The following is a 21,426-nucleotide window of genomic DNA, read 5'->3' as shown; positions in this document are numbered from 1 at the left end:
AAGAAAAGATTGTCTGTCTCATCTGTCGGTGGCGGTATTCAAAGAATACAATCTGCGGAGACACTACAAATCCCGTCACGACAACAAGTACGATTTTTTGCATGGGCAAATGAGAGCAGACAAACTGTCAATGCTAAAAAGAGGAACGTTAGCTCAGCAAAATACATTTGTACGCAAAGCTCAGCTGAACCAGCCATCTGTTCGGGCTAGCTTTGGGTTTGCTCAACTGATAGCAAGCAGCGGTAAGTAGAGTTTGTCAAGAAATGCATGAATGCTGTCGCGGAGGTGGTGTGTCCCGAGAAGAAAGACGTCTTTAATACCGTGAGTGTATCAAAAAAAGTTGTTTGATTTTGTGTGGGTTTCTGGGAAACAATACATTTTTACGCCTAGGTACTCTTGCAGTCACACTTTTGCTGTTACAAACTGACCCCGGCCCCCCCATCAGAGAAGCGAAAAGTTATGTGGCCCTCACAGGAAAAAGTTTGGGGACCACTGATTTAGAGTGGTCAATCAGCCTGCCACACATGTTTTTGGAATGTGGGAGGAAACTGGAGTACCCGGAGAAAACCCACGCAGGCCCGGGGAGAACATGCAAACTCCACACAGGGAGGCCGGAGCTGGAATTGAACCCGGCACCTCTGCACTGTGAAGTCAACGTGCTAACCGCTGGACTACCGGGCCGCCCCTTTTTTACTTTTTTGAAATACTTTTTGTGAAAGTAATACTGATGCTATGCGTGCAGTAACACACGAACACAAAAATATATTAATAACACTCACACGGACAAACAAATCTTTGTTTTCTCCCCCATTTCCCTCGACACCCCTCGCGATCCAAGATCAGACTGCGAGCTACCGGTCAATCGCGATCCACGTATTGGGTACCCCTGGTCTATGGTACCTATTGCGACTGGTGAATTTGCAAACTGCCTCAACTGATGCATACATTACTTACCCAGAAATGTATGCTTCTCGACTTAAGTTGATGCAATGCCACTCAATGTAAGCGGCCTTGTTTATGAAAAATGTATGCTTTTTGTGCTTCCTGCTCATAGTTCAATGAATTATTAATACGCTGGGCCTATTTTTAGGGGAGTCACCCTCAATGAACCGCATGGCCAGTGGCGCGCGCTTGTGAAAACGTCCTCTTTGTTGAAATAAATCAGAACACATCACCAATTTCAACATTTTATTGTATCAAACACATTTGGAGAACTCATAAATTCAAGTAAGCTTGGAACAAATAGTTTGAGTTGAAGTTCCATTTTGAAAAACAAGATAAACACGACAGAATCCATAAATACAAAGCAGGAAAAAAAGAGCAACATTTGTAATGTTTTTTTTAAAGTTGTATTTTTCAGTATTCTAGGGCTGATGTGTGTGGTGTATCGTAAATGAGAAGTGATTGTCACAATCTCCATATCAACGTAACTTCAATTAGGAGGAATTTAACATGTTCTGGTTGATTAGACGAAGGATTATCCGGCTGTAAAATGGGTTTGTGCCATACAAAACGAAGCACAAAAAAATTCTAGTTGGATCATGCAAGAAAGTGTTTTATCAGATGGATTTACATTAGAAGAAAGAAATAAAACTAGTAAATGAAAATATGTGATACAGTATAATGGAACATGGACCTGGCTCCTATCCATTAAATCAGCAAATTTACACAGTAATCCCTCGCTAATATTCAAGGGTCCGAGCTCTACAAGGGAGCGCAAAAAAAAAAAAAAGAAAAAGCAAGGATAAATGTTTACAATTGCTTACATGGCCAAAAAGAGAAATGTAATTTCAAACTCATTTTACAAAATGAACCTCAAAAATAAACGTCTGACAGATTATTTGGATTTGGAAACCAATACATCTGAAGTGCGCATCTACGTGCACATTTAGAGACGACTCTACTAACGTCTACTAACAACCCAGGCTAAACAAACTAAAGCTCCTCGCCACCATATCAAGCTTCTGGAAAGACATTTGAGCATTTATTCCATATCCTGATATCCAGTTTAACCCTTTCACGCCCCCTGTAACCTGATAACATGATAAACTGTCCACTATAGTAACCGCTGTCCCTGAAAGGGTTAAAGCCCTTCCGGCACCAAAGCATTAGAATTTCAAAGTTGAATGTACAAGTACGTGGACCTGGGATATCCTTGATATCCATCAAGGATACCCCAGCCACTTCAAAATATATGCTCAAAAAGGTTCATAAAAAGCTGTTACGCTCACACTCGTGGAGGAAAATAATGTAAATAGTTAGACACAGTCGTTCTACTGGTGCACTGAATTGTGCACAAAGACAAAAAAGGAAAAAACATTGTAGTACAAGAACCTGAAACTGGATATCGGCTAAATGCTCAAAAGGCTTTCCATAAAAGCTTGGGTCGAAGTTGAGATGCTTCACCTTACTTCCTTGAGACCAATTTCTTTATAGATGGCCTCATCTTATGGCAACTAAGACAATTATTGAAAAGTATCACTGCATCTATTCACATATCTACCAATTCCTGTTCCCTTTTATGTTACGTCCATCAGGTGTCATCAAAGGGTGAATCGTTTGACTTTATTTTAGTTTTATTTGAGAATGAATAGCTTTAACCCCGTATGCCAGTTAGGAATGTGAAAATGAAACCTACACTAATGCTACTAGCGACCGTGTTGAAAACGTAACATTACACAAGGTACAAACGGGGTGTTATTGCTTCAATGGAACAATCACAGATGTCATGGCACAAAAAATTATATCGTGTGTGATTCAATGAAATGCTGATATGACAGGAGATGTGTAATACGCAAGTGCGACGCTGAAATGAGTGTTTTGAATCGTGGGAAATTGGAATTACAGAAGCAAAAACGTAAGGATCCCTTTGGAACTGTATGGCTATATATGAAGGTTGTTTTGTGGCTGGTAACTGAGGCCTCCTAGAAAGTGAGTCTGCGCGCACACACACACACACACAAAATTTTTTTGTCATTGTGTGGAGCTGGCTGAGTAGAAGGAGCAGCATTTATGATGTACACACAAGTGCTTTCATTCATTCTTTTTATCTTCTTTTTCAACATTTATTTTTCTGTCCCCGGGATGAGCTTCTTTGTCTTCTCGTCGGCCAGCTGACTGGTGCCGCCGCACGTCGCCGCTTTTGTGTCTGCGAAATACAGGCGTGACAGTCAGTCTTGGACATTCTCAGGAAAGCTTCCTTCTTGTCCTCAAAGTATACCGTAGTCAAGTGGATATAAGTGTTTCGGCTTTATCCTCGCTCGTGATTAAAATTCTGTGTGGGAATTACAAAGTTGATAACATTGTGATATTATCACTATATTGTGCCAACAATCCAAGAGTATCACAATACAAGAAGTCAGAGCCCAATTTCAGCGTAACGTATCATGATACAGTGCTCGCAATATGATGTAAAAATATTTTGCTAATGCCGATCTTGATATGATATGGACGATACAGCGATATTTTTCCCACAGTATCGTGATACAGGACTTACACTACTATTTCATCATATTTTGTCAATGATACCAAAAAGTATGAAAGAATAATCATGCAACTACGTAAGTACCGTATCAGTATGCAATACCTATGACATCATATTTTCCAATAATATGCACAGTATCATGATACAGTATTGATGACGCGATATCAAATACGACGGTATAGTATCCCAATACAGTAATCACAGTCCAATATTATCGCAAAATTAATCAGGATGCAGCATTCATCATATGATGTTTTTACCACCAACAAGATTGATCAGCGCAAAACATTAAAAAGTATTCCCTGTGTTACTTCACTCCCAAAGACGTTTTTAAACGTCTTTTCAGACTTGGTCCAGAATTGGCTGGTACTGAATGAGTTAATGAGAGTTGGGACAAACAAGTCTGCACAAAAAGCTAAACACTCACAAAATTGGCAATGTCCAGAAAACTTGAATTCAGAGGACATTTTCCCACCCATGAAGACAGCGGGACTATCTGTGTCGCCACAGTGAATGTTAATCAAGTTTCCATGGGTATTGTTGCCACGGCAATGTCATGTACTTTAAAACCAATGCTACACCACTTTCAAAGAGGTTTGTCGTTACAGATCAAGACACATTGATTGACAAGAATAATGGAGTACTTGAGGTCAGGAAAGAAATACTTTAATGGATGGAATTTTTGTTTAACCTTGAATTGGCTGTCATTACTTACGGTCAAAAGAGTCAGACGCACTTGGCTCACAACTGAATTAAATCCAAAGGAACTAGACTGAAACAGACACACAAAGTGTAATCGAAGTGCTACTTTTTGAGCCACTAAAGTGAACTCCTGTTACTGTACTGCACCTCCCACATTCAAGCTGTTGAAATAACATGTATGGAGATCCAGCATATATAATTATTCAGTTGAACTATGATGGCAAATGACTGGAAAGTGATTCGATAATTCCAAGTTTCTATTAAGAAAGCAACCGATGACTGAAATGTATTCTGTGCAAATCAAGGTAATGTTTACTATTGACAGCTAAAGTGCAGTGAGTGTACTTTACAGACCACCTCATGTGTTCGAACAACCCTGGTTTTAATACTGTTTGGGGGTGGGGGTGGGGGAGGGGGTGAAAAAAAGCTTAGAAACACAAAAGGCTGACTGCACAGTAGTGTCCTCTGGGCATTTGAGCCGCAGGGGAGCTTTGAGAATAATTTGCGCAAAACACACTTTGCATACTGATGCGATAGAAGAGCGCCCCCTGGGAAAACCTTCTTGACGGCATAATATGGTGTTATTTTCCCCTCTTATTTACCTGCTTGAGCCTCGTTAAGCTGCGATGAAGGATCTGATGAAGCGACTCTGGAACAGTCGTCGTCTTCTTCCTTTGAGAAGGGGCCCTCCGATCCGTCGACGGTCGCCTCTGACAGAGTCTCCCTGGAGAACTCGGCTGCAAACGCAAAATAATGGGAGTCAAGATAATTGGCCAATTAGGTTACGCTCATTAGGTGGACATGATGTGCCCGATCAATGCTGCCTGACATTTAATGTGTTACTGTATTTACTCACGCTGAGTCTATTTACAACGGCGCCCCATTGATGAGGACACATGGCCATCTCATCATTTTCTGATATCGTTAATACTCATCATAAGCTATTTCACAATAGGTTGCTCATACTGATAGTACAATACATCCAATACTATGTTATGATCTTTCCCAGACATTGTTCACATCATGATGCAGTATTTCCGAAATATTATCACGATAGTTCTCAGATACACTACAGTAGTAGTATGATAAATGATTCGCAATACAATTGAGTGTGTTTCCTGCTGCTGATAAATCATAATGCAGTATGCAAAATACGATACCACAATATCGTTGCACTACAGCTAGGATCACGATACAGCACTTACAATAGAAGATGAGAATTATTTTTTTTTATATTAATGGTATGACAGCAGACCTCACCCTAAGATATTGTGGTAATATTTTGCCCATACCAGTAGTATTGTGATACAGTACTCATAATGTTATTTCCTTGATACGGACAACATTATGCTACAATACATACAAAACCGTAGTTGCACAATATGCCAGCAGTATCACAAAACAGGACAGACATTATGGTACCAAACAGCATCCTAGTATGGTATTGCAGGTACTAACAGTTTCCTAATGCAGTAACCCAATATTACTCAGATATCCTACCAATAGTATCATGATACAGTACTCACAGTAAAATATGATCATTTTATTTTCTGATATCAATAATATTCCACTACAGTCCTCGCAATATATCATTAGCGTGATATTTTGCCCAGACCGACAGTATCACATTCAATGATCCACGTTACAAAACAAAACACTAAGTATGTCAGGATAATACTGTAGGCAGTGATAGTATCACGATACAGGGCAGCACTAAAAACAAACACGCACAATATATGTTGTCTCCAGAGATACAGCCCTTATGAAGCATTAAGCCAGGGCAATTACTGGTTGCATGTGCAGGGTATGCGCTGCACTCTCTGACCATCTGGTGACCTGCTATTTAAGTGAATTATGGAGGCTGAGATGGAGCGCCTCTTTGTCACTAAAGCAAGGACACAACATCCATACAAGTCGCAGGAGATACCGGCACAAATGAGTAAGATCAGCATGCATGTGCACAGTCCAGTCTCCAGAGGAATTTGGCAAATTGGTACTGTACCGCCATAACTAAATAAATGAATATAAATAAATGAATTAACTGGGACTCCCTACTTCCTAGACAGATTTATAACTATAATGTTATTCTAAATATGGACAAAATGCATGCAAATGTCCAAAATATGTGTTCTTTAACAGATTTCATTTTTATAATGTCTTTCTAAAGAGCCACTATGCTAAAGGTGGTATCTCACTAAGAGAGCGCGGCAAGGGTCGGTAAACGTAGAGGATGTGGTTGTTTTTTCATCAGGGTTCGGTAAAGGTGACAAAAAGTTCACAATCGCTTTTAATGGTCACAAACTGTTTTTTCTTGTCACCATTGAATTTTAAACATGTTCAAAATGTCCTTGCCAACATTTGCAACCTTTGACAAACCCATGATGAATAAAACAACATTTGGACTCTGCGCAAATGCTTACAACCTTTGCTGATCAGTGAGATACATGGTCTTAACCCAACTCTAAAAGGTTTGTAGCAAACAATAAACGTAAAAACACATTGTATTTTTTTTTCCCAGTGCAACGGGCTCTCTTATATCTAAAAGTTACCATTCAAGGACGGCACAAAACTGCTGAACAAGAAAACCAACATTAAGTCCATCAATTCATTTTGTACATCTTTTGAGGTACTTTGTCCTGCATATCATTCCAAATCCACCAAAATATATTTCAGGGAAATGTATGTATGAATATAATGTTACTGTTAAATTTCATGTGTTGAGAATGTCCTATTCTTTTTGTCCCCACTGATAGTTTCGTGACTTTCTTCTATGACAATTTATGTGTGAATTGTTGAACTTTATCACACCTCTGTTTTATCATTGTTAAACCATGCGTCAATATAAATTATCATGTCAACATTTGGACAATTACCCCATTTTATGTCTACATGATTTGCTGCACTTTGAACATTTGTGGATAAAATCCAAAAGGTGTATCCATGCTGTCTTTTCTGCTGACTCCAGACATACCTTCCATTTGGCAGCGCAACTTCTCAAAGGCTTCGGCGGTAGCCTCGTCGTCCCGCGGGAGCTCCTCCCCCGGGGCCACCGAGTCGGGGCTGGGCCTATCCGACAGGCAACTCTCGGAGGAGCACTCATCAGCGCCTCCTTGCTGCTGCCTGTATAGGTGATGCTCCACCAGAAACTGCAGCTCTGGGACCAGGCAAAGGATAAGGATCAAGGATAACACAGTGGGAAAAAAGGGTACTGAGTGAATGTTCGCAGAATGTTAAAGGAGGAGACCATTGGGGAGAAGAGAGGGATGAGATGAAGGCAACCAGTGAGGAGGAGGAGAGGGGATTAGCACAGGGAGTTGGGGACAGAAAGGTGATGAGACATTCGGCACGTCCAAAATACTAGAAGCTGTTTAAATGCAATTATGTATTAAAAAAAAAAACATTAACACCCGGTCATGATTATGAGTGAGGGGGATGCTTGAAACTTAATACTGTATTAGTCTTCATCACATTGGAGTGGCAAATAAAACAGGCTGACTCATTCTTCTAAAGGCCGCCTAGCGAGGAAACTAAATTAAAAAAAAAAAAACATCCCACCATCGTTAATTCTCCACCTAATTAGGTTCTGTGTAATCAGGGTATTACAGAAATCCTCAAGTTAAGTGTCATACCTTTTAATATCTTTTAATACCTTCTCAAAATTCCCTCCAACCAACGCAACTGCCTGCTACTTTGAAACTACACACTAAGGATTAAGATGAGCAACACCAAAATTTAATGATCGCATTGAATCGGAGGTTTCGCTGTAAAATCATGAAGCGGCCTCGACTTGTAAAATTCCATTTCATATCTTTTAATTGCTCAGTGGAGATTCATGTCGAGAATTCTTACCTGCAGAGGTATTGTGCAGAAAGCAATGAGATGTATCACCATGGATACCACACACACACACACACACACACACACACACAAAACAAACTTCACAATCCATTTCTGAACATCACTTACCTTTCATCGTAGGGGTTCCTTTTTGTCCTTTTCGCCGCTGTCGAGGGGAGTTCAACAAGGCAGCCTTGAAAATGAAAAATATCTATTTTGAAATCAGCTGAGAATCAATAAAGCTAAAAAAAAAAGAGGGTCTTTTCTTTTGGTTATTTATTTCTGTGATGTCTAAAATGACTCAAAGTACCTTGTAGAGCTGGTTGGGAAGACGGTCTTCATCGATTTCTGTGAGAGGGAATCAAACAAAAGAAATTCAAACATGTATATGGATATAAAAAGTCTACACACCCCTGTTAAAATGACAGATTTTGTGACGTGAAAAAAAAAATCTGACTTTTACCACCATTAATGTGACCTCTTACCTGCACAACTCACTTAAAAAAAAGAAACTTTTTGAGAGGGTAAGTGAAACCAAAAAACTGAAATAATGTGGTTGCATAAGTGTACACACCCTCTTATAACCTGGTCTGTGGAAGTGTTCCGAATGAACCAATAACAAATTAGATGTTCAATTCATGTCAAAAAGGGGTTCATCTCAAATAAAGATTAGTTGTTATAAAAGGCTTTTCTTTTTATTACTATTGTTTTATTTTGCTTTCATTCTAATTCCTTCCACCGTCCTTCACTTTATTCTGACTGTACAATGGATGACTCTTTCCGATATTTGTATTGTCTACCGTTTCTCTTGTTGACGAGCGGTGTTGTTTCAAACATACCTTTTGGACTTTCATCAACACATTTTTTTACATGTGTTTGTGCAAAAACTTGAAGCCCCGGTTGAATTTATCAGCCATAATGAAACTGATTTGTGAATTCGAAACACAACTCCATCCGTGATTATGAGCGCAAGTGCACTTTATCACGCTTATTTATTTTAGCTCCCCCTTTATTTATTTTTTACTTCATTGCAGAAAAAAAGCTTTCAATGGTTCATCTCAGTCTAATTTCTTTATATCACAAATACTTGACGTTGGAACAGGGACGTGCAGACTTTCTATATCCGCTGGTGTCGGAACGCCTCCTGTGGGGCTTGAAATGCGGTTCGCGGTCTGCGGTGAGAAGCACGTCGAACAACCATATGACCACCAGGAGACAAAGAAGAGCTTTAAGTATATGTGTGGTGAATTCTGGTCACATGACTGTAACAAATCGAAAAAGAAGTATCGGTTGTTCGGTGCTGAAAGCGTAAACTGTGAGCAATACGATGGTGGAACTTTTTCTAGGACACCATGCTGTTGCTCAGCAACCTATACATCCCGGAGGCAGCACGCCAGTGCGCATATATTGCTCCGTCTTAAAAGCATGCGCCCGTGGGTTTCTTAACTCCTGACTTGTTTGAAGCAGCAAACGTACGCTCGGATCGTCACGGATGAAACTGTTAACGACTCGCAATTTCAGCTTGGCCGTATTTCTAATGCATCAGGCGAGTTTGGAAAGGTTTAATAGAGCAATCGCGATGACAAATCAGTGGCGGTAAATGGAGGAGACCTTTAAGTCAAATAAAGATTTATATTCCGAGAGGCCTGGGAGTCATAACACAATGATCCTAATGGCTTCAACCCATCTGTTTACATCGGTGACTGGAGTTTAAAGTTATGCCGAGGGATGAATTGAAATGAACGGAACAGTCTCAGTGTACACAAACGGCGTAGCACCTCTGCAAAAGAATGACTTTTTTTTTTTTCATGTTTGACTTTTAATGAATTCTGGCTCACTTTAACAAAAGGTCAAATGTCAAAACGGGTCAAATTTGACCCATCCAGTTTTTGCATGGTGGTCTTGTTTTGACTTCTTCAGACAGCAAAGCAGACTAAATGAAAAGAACCTCATTCCTTGAATGCATGATAGCGTACAATTCGGCAAACAATCCGAATTCGAATGTCTTTTAAAAACTAACAAGGTCATTATTTTTAAGTTAAAAAAAAAAGTAATTGCAACAAAAAAAATGAGATTCTGCTCTCAATGATCATTAGAAATCGGAGCTCTCATCGCATCGCCTGTCATCTTCGGGGAGAGTGAGCAGCCGTGGCGGTAATAAGAGATGTGCAGATGACTAGTTGGGTTAAGAAACATGAAATATGGCTTTGGTATTGATGTCTATACTAATTGCCTTCTCTGTGCGTCTCGGGGCCCATCTGCGCCCTCCCAAGAAGTGGAGATAACGCCAGTAATGAAAGCCTTTTCTAGCTGACTGGGAACTCCCAGCTGACTGAGTGGTGGACACAAAGCCAGATGAGAACACAGACAAGTTTCTGTGTCCTTTTTATACAACATGGATGCTCTACTTAGCAGCCGAGTGGTGCTCCAGCTCAATTTACTCCGCCCCCCCCCCCCCCCCATCGAGTTCTCTTGGATGAGCAAAAGCAGTGGTAATTCAAAGCACAAGTGAAGAAGTGCTGCATATTTTGAATAAACCGCTGGAAACAAAAGTCATCACACCCCGATGTGAAAATGTCAAAATTGTGCCCAATTTCATGTGTCTACCATTATTTTCCAGCTCTGCTTTAGCACCATTGGTCAGTTTCAAGGTGGTGGCAATCTTCTTTTAGCCAAGGCCATCTTGATGGAGAACATATTTCAACTGTATAATGTGGTTACTTGTGTCAAACGGGTTAAAAGTGATATGTTGTCAAAATCATCAGTGAAACTGGTGTTAGTGATCAGGTCCTCACAGACATCAATGCAACGAGGCGCCATACTGAACATCCGCTGATATATTTGAATGCCGAGATCTTGTAACACGTGCCGCCGAGGAGGGAAAATGGCTAATTTGAGCTCAATTTTCACAAAGGGGTGTGCTCACTTTTGTTGCCAATGATTGAGACTTTAAAGTTGGTGTCCTGGGATCTGTTGATGACTGTATATTTCACAATATAAGCTGTACACTGATAACTTAGTAAAATGTCATTTCTTCAGTCATTTTCAATTTTAAAAGATATTTGCCCCAAATTTAAGGAGCATCATCCTTTTTTGCAGCACTCTGTATATTTAAGAAAACCATTTCTCTCCACCCAGGAGTTTCAATTTTGAAAAGTCATTTTCAAAATACCGAATTTGCCCGGTAACAATTTGAAGCGGGAAAGTGACATTTGTTTTCGGCTTCAGGTTTTATGTTGCATCATTTATCTCACTAAAGCCTCATTGTCATGGAGAGAAAAATCTTGCCACACGTTCGACATTCTCATTTTGATTAAATGCTACTTTTGTGTACAGCTGCAGCCTCTGATGGGTGGTTTTTGGGTTAGGAGGGGGGGGGGGGGGGGTTCACAGGGCGCGTATGAGGCAGGCTAATAAATAATGCAGAGATTTCTGTGTGATTTAGGGCACGGCAGAACAGCTCGTCTCCACCTTGTCATGGTATCAGTTCCTCACCCATCCCCCCTCCCCAGCAGCATCCTCCGCCTGCCCCAGTCTGGATCAATGCATCTGTTCCAGCTTGTGACCAATGTTCCACATTGGATTCCAATCTGTTATCTGAATTCTGCTTTAATTTGGAGAAAGTACCTAAAAAAAATGTTTTTAAGCCAAGTCGTGCAGTGTTTTTTTTTTCCTTTAGCAAACAAAACAATATTATGTGTTTAACCCAAATGGGATTGTACATTTACGGTAAATGTAGTGGGGGATTAGTCAAGTGAGGCTACTTTTAAATCTTGCCAGCGGTTTCAAAATGGAATGAAGCGGTAAGTATTTCAGGACTGCAGTGGCTACAGTATTTTAATTGTTAACTTTAATTAAAAGATTTCTTTTCAATGGCGGCCCAGTGGTCCTGTGGTTAGCGCGTCGAACTCACAGTACAGAGGTACCGGGTTCGATTCCAGGTCTGGCCTCCCTGTGTGGAGTTTGCATGTTCTCCAGGTACCTGCGTGGTTTTTTTTCCGGGTACTCCGGTTTCCTCCCACATTCCAAAAATATGCATGGCAGGCTGATTGAACACTAAATTGTCCCTAGGTGTGAGTGTGAGCGCAGATGGTTGTTCATCTCTGTGTGCCCTGCGATTGGCTGGCAACCGGTTCAGAGTGTCCCCTGCTGCCCGAAGACTGCTGGGATAGGCTCCAGCACCCCCCACGACCCTTGTGAGGATAAGCGGATCAGAAAACACACACACACACACGAGGTGGTACAACAACTGAGAGAGCAAGAGAGAGCAACAAGTAGGTCAGGACTGACTCATGTACAACAAGAGAACTGTCCAGAGGAGCGCTGTTGTGTTTGATCTGCATTTTCCCCCTCGAGAATACGCCTGGATGTTTTTGCTGCTCTGAAGCTGAATATCTGAGACAAAATAAGCTGTTGAATTGTGTGTGAAGTTGACATACGCCCAGACTGACTTCATTCTTGACCACAAGGCTCACATTTAGAGTCAAAAAGGGAGCAGAGAGGAAGCAATGTGCTGTATTTAAAATGATCTATTGGTGTCTAATTAGAGAAATCTAGTGTGTGTTTGTGTGGTTTTATTACCTGGTGATGACTGGTCGCTGGATGCCACTAAAGTTGCAGGTGTTGGTCGACGTCTCCTAATCTGAAAGAGTAAAATAAATGCATTTAAATTATTAGATGCATAGTTAATGGTGTGGGGTGGGGGGGAGTATGGTGATCGAGCCTTGCCAACCAAGGATGGCAGAAAAAAAAACATGAAACTGACATGCGCCCCCCCCACACACACACAGACATTTTTTTAAGTATCAAACTATGATATGATCCCGCTATAAAAATGTTTTAAGGATTATTTTATTGAGAAAAAAATGCACCGGAAATGCACGTGTACATGCGGCAAAGACTCTCAATGACTTCCACTACCAACCCAGGCTAAATTTAGCTCCTCCCTGGCACACAAAGTTTATCTCTCAGTCAAGACGTATCACTTCAAAATATAGTGGTGCCTTCAGATACAAGTTTCATGCACTCTGTCACCATGTATGTAATTCAGAAGAATTATATGTCAAATCATCTTTTCATATATAATGTTCTAAGTTCGCAGTCCTACAACGTGACAGATTTTTTTTTGGACAGTTAATAATGCTGTTTTGGTCTAACATTCATTTAGGTCTAATTTCACCCGTGACCACTAGGTAGCGGCCGTTTGTTTAGTTTGAGAAAGTGAAAATTTGAAAGAAGAACTAAACAGGAAATACTGTGTTTCAGCTCAGCCTACTTTTTGTTGAAAGTTATTGAATGTCATCTCCTGTAATCCTGCTTTTTATGCCAACAGAAAGCAATGGCTATAGGTTAATTTTTAATGTAGAACTCTGGGCATGATTATTGATATACATGGCGTTTTTTGTGTGATCATCTCACTATGTATATCAATAATCATGCCCAGAGAATTAACCTATTTGTTTACTGTAAACACACTGAGGGATTGGTGCATTGCTTATACGATATTTTTGTGTTGTCCATTACTCTGGTATACTCTAATATATTTTATGTGTTTAAATGTGTTTGTATTATTTCAAAAGTGTGTTGAAAGACTTTAAAAAAAATAATTACTGTAAATGCGATAACAACATGCCCAGAGAGAATTTAAATATGCCATTTCTATATTGCCGATTTTACTAATCGCAGAAGTGGTCTGATTTCAAAATTTGCTCTTCCTGGCGGCCTGCTCATTGCATCATCTTAGATTCACCACGGACCATGTGACCCACTTTGAGTTGCACCCGTCGAATCAGCCGTGACATTAGCTGAGCTTCCACCATCGTGCTTCCAGAAAACCACCCCATTTAATTCCCAGTTGTTTACATACTTCGTGATTGTTCCCAAAAGCTATAACGGTAAAACTAAATTAGAATGCCTTACACGGCGTTGACGCGGAAGGAATAATGTGCCCAAATGCAGTGAAGAGCGTACTACGACAGCGGCACAGTGCAAATGAAAGCGAAAAAGGCTTCATTAGCATTGGAGCCGTATCAGTGGAGTACAGGAAGGCCGTGTGAATAAGAGCGTGTGCTCTGTGCCCTTTCTGTCGTCAGAGATATGCACCTGCTCCTGCTGCTTCGAATGCTGCCAACTTCACATCTTGATTGCATATTGGCCCATTCAGCACTTTGCTTTCACGGTTCTATTTTTATTTATGATGACTATAAACAAAAAGGCAGTCGTTGATTTGCAGGTAAGCAAAAAAAAAAAAAAAAAAAACCCCAAACTCCTTCCTTGCCCTGAAAGATGCCTTTTGTATAAGACTTTCTTTAAAGTATAAAACTGTGGTTCTTGATTTTTTAGATCTCCAAGTACTACCATAACAACCAAAATTATGACCAACTAAATCTAAAAAGTGTGTGTGTAAGCCACTATAACATTATGCAGAGTATGAACATGAACACTGTACCCAGACACAGCATAACATGACCATGCATGCAAATCATATCATTCAACATTCAGTCATGACATAAATAGAATTTAAATTTTAATGGCCATTCTGCCGCTGTCCACCGTGGTCACCTGGGATCTACTATACGTCTCGACAAAATAGATGTCTCAGCTTGTCGTGAAAGATAAAAGAATATAAAACTGACAACTGTTGTCTTGTCTGCCTAAATGTGTTGCTGCACTGTTTGTGTTCAAATATCAATTGCCTAAAGGGTTATAAAGTATTTGAGATTTCCATTATGTGATTATGTGATTGGTCAAAGGTTTAGCACCGTCATAAAACAGCAGAAAGGGTGCACATCATTTTGCTGACAGGCGAAGTGACTATTAGTGGTTCAAATTGAGCCTGACATTTAGGGGGGAAAATACTGCACTCTTCGGCCTCTCATGTGATTTCAATTTCACTGATGGACATCTCAAACTGAAGGGGTTGTGTCATGCCTGTCGAGCATGTTCGACAGAGAGACGTTTTTAGCCTGAAAGAAACTATTGTGTCTTCTTTATAAAGTAGTCCAAAATTATCTGTTTGGATGGAAATTTTAATTTTGGGTTATGTTCCAAAATCCGGCTGCTGGTCTACATTTTATTGTCCTCAATTCAACAGAAAGAGTACCGATAAAGATGAAACAAGTTGCGAGCTCATTCACTAGCTAGCTAGCGAGATAGATAGATAGACAGAGAAACAGGCAGATACCGATTTTTAGATTTTCTCATATTCAAGCACAGTTAGGGGCATGCTGCTATGCACTTTTGTTTTGACTGCACAGATTCTCCCATCCACTTAATTGTGTCACTTAACACACTTTAATGTAATGTGCACACCCTGAGTGGAGCTACATTTAACCCTTTCAGGGACAGCGGTTACTGCAGTGGACAGCTTATCATGTTCTCAGGTTATCAGGTTACAGCACATGTGTCAAACTGATGGCCCGGGGGCCAGGTCTGGCCCGCCACATCATTTTATGTGGCCCGCGAAAGCAAGTCAAACATTTCAATTTCTATGATGCTTGCTAAAATCTCAAGCAAAACTTCAAATTCTTATATGTAACAAATATGAGACATATTGTAAGCATTTTCTTGTAACCAAACCCCTGATGACAGAAACTTAAACAATAGTTGAATAAACCGTTATAATTTTTAAAAACGTTTTTATTTGGTTTCAGTCATAACGGCCCTCCAAGCGAAACGGTAACTAAAATGTGGCCCATGACAAAAATGAGTTTGACACCCGGTTACAGGGTGCATGAAAGGGTTAAATGAAGGTCAAATCCTCTGTCAAATCTAGCAGTGCATGTATTCTCCTAGAAACTTAAGCATCTTTCCTCTTGCGCACTGAGGATGATGTAGTAAGGACTGGCACCTCTTGAATTTGAAAAAAAAAACTGCTTCCACTGCTCACAACATCTGTAGGCATTTATCAGTGTAACGACCACTATTATAATGTGGTATGACAGAAAATTATGATATTACTGGCGGTGGGTTGAATCCTCGCATCTCCAAAACCATCACTTTTCAGCAACCAAAAATAAATAAATAAATAAATAAAAATGTATTTTTTGGGTAATTTTTGTTGAACCATAAAGATTGCATTGTCACAGAGAGAAAGCTTTTTTCCAACACTTTAGATTGCTCAAAAAAAAACAAAAAAAACAGTATATAGATTTGTTTGAGAGAAAAAATAGACCAAAAAATTTGACATTGGAAGTTTCCGCCCAACAGACACAGTATGCATTGATTGCATTAAGAAAAAAAACAGTGAGTGACTCACTCATCCGCATGCACAGGTAACACACAAAATAGCCCACAAAGTTACACAAAGCAGCAGGCTCAAACTCACATCAGCAAAATGGAAATGGATGAATGGAGTCACAAGAGCAGTCGTTTCCTGTCTTCAATTTTTCTTGGAAAATATGCTTCCTTGAGGGAATATATCTGCATTACATTATTCAGCTCAAGGACAAAAGATGATAGAATGGAAAACTGGAGCGGGGAAAGCCCTCTTTCTTTCTGGGAGGTCTGGAAATGAACTAACACGTGGAAACATATCATCTTCGTCTGCGCTGGTTTTGCTCATTAAGTGACCCTCATCTAAATGATCGTGAGCTTCCATATGTGATCAGCGAAATCAATCGAGAGTGTAAACAAATCCAACAAGACTTAAAAATTGCAAGCTACAGTCTCCTAGCTTGATTCAAAGTGGCGATGTGTGATGAGCTCCACTTATAATACTGATAGGAGAAAATAGCCATAAAGCAAGATTCTGGAGTGGAGAAAATGAATTTCGCGAGTGATTCCCCAGGCGTTGGAGGATGTTTTGCATCTCATTTGCAGATTAAACCTAAACTGCGCGCAGAACAACGAACGCCGCAAACACGGCACATGTTGAAGAAGCAATAGCTCATTCAGATTAATTATTTACTGACATCTCAAAAATGTTAAATATGAAAAACTCGCCTATTTGCACCTATATGCATTTTTATTTTTATTTTTTGGTTTCACTTGCAAGCAAAGCCTTGAGTTATGAGTGCTGGACGGTGGCAGTGAACTCAACTCACTGCAGTTTGGCAGATAGTTAAGAATTCTACAAAAAGAGGCTTCAAGCTGTTTGCCACTCCCAGTTGATGTTTTCTGTGAAACTAAACATAGAACAAAGAGAATTACACTTTCTTTATTTAAAAACATCCACATAGCATTGCCTTAAAGTCCGCTAGTGCTAACACATAATAGGAAACCCCATAGAAACGCTTACAAATAGCATCTATGTGGCTTGTGGTGCATTTATTTTATTTTTTTATTATGTAAGCCATTTATTATGAATAGTAATGTTGTAAAATGAGACCGAAATGAAAACTGTTTTGAATCAGTTTCAGACACATCGAGGTTTTAAATGACAAATTCAAACAATTATAAACCCTTCTATTCCCACTATTCGTTAATTTTTGCTCCGCGCTTCGGGTTTCATGACTAGCTAAGCTTCCACGGCAGATAATTTAGCCGTGTCATTTGCATGAATGAATTTATCATGTTCCATCACGTTTCCAAATCATTAAACGTGATATGCGGATCTCTATCAACATGGTCAGTCCGTACTTGGCAGGAGCTTCAAATCTGAGGTTGTGTTACGTGTGAGACACTGTTTTTCTGTAAGTGTGTCTGCGTATTTGCGTGAGTGTGATTCTTTGTATGCGGAAAAGCGGCATCGTGTTGTTATGGTGAGTGTCACACACCTTAGGGAGGCGGCTTTCATTGACATGCGCCTCGCCACATAAACTGATTCACCAGCAGAGATGTCAACTTGCAGGAGGCCAGTGAACCGTGGCGCGCACACACACACACACACACGCATACACACACACGCACGCACGCACACATTCACATGCACATACATATTCACATACACACACGCACACACTTTTATTGTGTCTTTTATGAATTAATCTCTCCATATAACACACACAGCAGCATTGGGTACAATGCAAACGTATGGCCACTCACATTGGTATTCATAAAATAATATTTGAGAGAATAGAAAGGGTTTTAACGAGAGATGTTCCGATCACTTTTTTTTTTTTTGCACCAGAGTCCAAGTCACCTGATTTTGAGGATCTACCGATATTCCTCACATGTTTACTACGCTTTCTTTCCTCAAAACTAGGGCTATTTGTTCTACTTTTTTTCTGACAAATAAAATTAACTTTTTCAACAACTTTTCTTCAAAACCTGCCTCCCCCCCCCTCAAAATTTGACTTTTTTTTACCCCCCAATAATATCAAAGTCGGAGTGTCTTTCGTAGGACAGTATACTGCACACGAATCTGTAAATGTTTAAAATGCCTCCTCTAATGTATCTGCGAGAGCCTGAGTCATGCTGGAGTGGAAAAGGGAGCGACGCACGTCAGAAGCGGCAAATGAGAGACTCACCCATAAATCTCTGCTATTTATACACAAGATTCATTCAATATGAATGGGCCATCTTGTTCATGGAAGATTAATGAAATGAGAAGATCAAGGACATTTGTATCTACTGCATGGGCTGTTAACATCGGCTCTTAACATCCACCCACTGTGGCCCGTCCTTCACTTCCATAGTCACGACTTCTTGAAATACTGCACATTGCAGACAAGCAACATCGGACATTCCTGCATGCTGAGGTGTCTCACTAAATACCTGTGGTGTGTGTGTGTGTGTGTGTGTGTGTGTGTGTGTGTGTGTGTGTGTGTGTGTGTGTGTGTGTGTGTGTGTGTGTGTGTGTGTGCGCCCGTGTGTGTGCGTGCGTGCGGAGGTGGAAGACACTTCATTCTGCTCACACTGGAGGTGGACGTGTAGACAGTTAACTGGCTACATGGGGGGGGGGGGGGGGGGGGAGTTGTAAAAAAAGCAGCAATGTGTTTCTTGGGGCTCACATTGGGCACTGAAATGTATAAAAAATAATATACAAGTATGTCTAGGAAAAAAAAAGTGAACTGAGCCACTCTGTTTTTTTCTTAATACACCAAAAAGTTTTCTGCCTAGCCAGAAATTAGATCAATTGAGAAAAGAAAGTACTTTGGGGATGGGGGGTTGACAAAATAATACAAAGGCTTTTTTTCTCTTTTTTTATTACTGTATTAACTATTTTCTTCAGGCTACACAACTTTGTTCCTGTAATAGTTCTCTAATATATATCTTTTTTAAATTTCTTATTATATGATTTTTTTCCCAATGCATAGTTTCTAAGCCGAGGGTTGACAATAAAGTAAAGTAGGAATATTGCTCCATGATCGAATCAGTGATTAAGTCTGGGCTATTTTACACCTTCTGATCGCTGGTCAAGTCCTCATCACATTTATAGATAGACAGATATTCATTCTCTACAAAAAGTAAGTACGTTTTTTTCCTTTTTATTTTTATTTATCAATTTATTTTGGAAACATACAAATTGAATTTACGAGAAAATAACTATTTTTTTCATCAAAAACACATTTTCTCAAGAGTCCAACTCTAATCAAGATAATATTCAACTTTATTCCGAAAATATATATTTTTTATTTTTCTAGAAAACATGCTACCTTAAAGTTTTTCTAGAAAAAAGTTGATTATTCTCCGAATATTTTGATTTTTTTCCCTCGAAATTAAACAACTGTTAGAGGAAAAAAAAACATTATTTTATTTATTTATACTGTATTATTTGTCTTTAAACTACACAAAAAATGTCAACTTTTTCTCACAACTATTTGAGTTCCTCGCTCCGGTGTTACCTGTTCCGCTGCCTCCGGGTCCAAGTGGGTGTCCAGTAGCGGGACGGTGAACTGTATCTTCCTAGGACTCCCGGTTTCCATGGCGGCTGTGCTCGAGTAGATAGATGTGTGTGTCTCTGTGTGTGTCAGCAGTCTTTGAAGAGCGCAAGAAAGAAGGAGAATCCCACCGAGTGAGGAGACTGGGAAGCAAAGTAAAGAGGGAAAAAGAAAAGAAAAAGAAAAAAATGGTAAAAACCAAGACTCGTGTCACTGTTTCCTGAGGGATCCGGAAAATGTGAACTTGTCCGTCATTCACTTGCTTCTGGGCATCCTTTTAGATATTTCCAATGTGACCAATCCAAGCACCTGCCTGTCCTGCTTTGCCTCCTCTCTGGATCCCAATGCTGAGACGACAAGGGCACTCCGATCTGGAAGGAGCTCTCCTTCACGTGCATTGGCTGAGCTCGGGGGAAGACCCGCCCTTTTTCTACACCTCCTACCCTGTGTATTGGCGCACTCAGAGCTCTGCGGCAGGGAGAGTGAGCATGAAAAAAAAGATTCTCTCTTGAATATGTGGGAGGGAGGCATCATCCTAACCATCCCACCCTGACGAGCTGGCTTAGATGTACAGTAAATGTCCTTACATGCAGTAGCATACACAAACTGAATTGTGATTAAGTTTAAAAAAGTGTTTTTTTCTTCTAGAAAAATAGTGTACTATTTATCACCGGTCCTATAGTTCATGATTATGGGTAAAATTATGGATTGTGAGCTAGAGAGTGAGTGACAGTGCTGCCTTGTATTTTACAAAGCAGATACATGATTAAATAATATTAAAAATAAGCCGTTTTTGCCACATTACAGCCAACAATATTGCAGCTGTGGCGTGACCAGACTAAAACTCAGTGGGATTCGTAAAATGATACATCGGAACTCCTCTCCCGAGTCATCAGTACAGCACTAATAAAAGCAATTCTACACAGAAGATAAATAAAATGCGACTCTGAGTGTTGTAATATTGTTTAGCTACAGGTATATGTTGTTACTGAATAGTTTGTGTTCAACCTGTTACATAAAAGGTTATTTACTGTTACCTTTAAGCTAGACATTTAAACGAGACATTTTTTTCAGAGATGTTTGTTTGCTTTAAATACACAAAGCTTGTTTGTTTCGTTTAACAGTGAAGTTCAAGTGTGAGTGGCATTAAATTGCCTTTTTAAAGGAGGTGGACTACTAAGACACCCATCTATCCATTCTATGAACTGCTCATCCTCACAACTTAAAATAATAAATGTTTTAAGTGGAAAAAGTCTAATCTAGGGGAAAATTGTTCCATTTTTTTTTCTTTTTACAGGAAAACTATTCTGATTTTGATATTTTCAGGGTAAAAAGACAGAAATTATTTTTGAGAAAAAAGTATGATGTGTTATTTTAGTGAGGAAGTCACGCATTTTCAAGTCATTTTTCGAGAAAAAAAAACATTGAGTGTAAAAGTTCAAAAATTCTAGGCTACAGTATATTGTAATGGGGCAATATATAGCATATTTAACATAGCATATTTCACATTTTTTACTGTATTTTATTAATTGATAAATCACCGTATTTTCAATATTTTTACTCAATATCTCTACTGTTTATCTAGACTTTGATAACAGAGAGAGATTGGGGGATTACTTTTTTTTTTAACAATCATTTGTT

General features: G+C 39.7%; 1 protein-coding gene across 3 annotated transcripts; it reads right to left on the bottom strand.

The window, feature by feature from the left end:
- Nucleotides 1-1,174: 1,174 nt before the first annotated feature.
- On the bottom strand, nt 1,175-21,323 carry LOC147201087 (protein phosphatase 1 regulatory subunit 1A-like). Of its 3 annotated transcripts, XM_086117163.1 has the most exons (8): nt 20,095-21,323; nt 19,750-19,928; nt 12,605-12,665; nt 8,334-8,371; nt 8,153-8,216; nt 7,158-7,394; nt 4,789-4,923; nt 1,175-3,148 (listed from the first exon to the last, which is right to left on the bottom strand). In XM_086117163.1, exons 2-8 carry the CDS (start codon nt 19,828-19,830, stop codon nt 3,066-3,068), a joined length of 699 nt encoding a protein of 232 aa, XP_085973289.1. In that variant the 5' UTR covers nt 19,831-19,928; nt 20,095-21,323; the 3' UTR covers nt 1,175-3,065. The 3 variants fall into 3 exon arrangements, with proteins under 3 accessions (XP_085973289.1, XP_085973288.1, XP_085973290.1); XM_086117162.1 differs by having other exon boundaries at nt 19,750-21,323; XM_086117164.1 differs by having other exon boundaries at nt 7,158-7,340; nt 19,750-21,323.
- Between the last annotated feature and the right edge of the window lie 103 nt (nt 21,324-21,426).

The sequence above is a fragment of the Hippocampus guttulatus genome, chromosome 8 (genome assembly GCF_054856545.1).
Source record: "Hippocampus guttulatus isolate MCC_2025c chromosome 8, RoL_Hgut_1.0, whole genome shotgun sequence".
Taxonomy (NCBI): domain Eukaryota; kingdom Metazoa; phylum Chordata; class Actinopteri; order Syngnathiformes; family Syngnathidae; genus Hippocampus; species Hippocampus guttulatus.
Note: the sequence above shows the minus strand (reverse complement) of the source record. Positions and strands in the feature narration are given on the sequence as shown.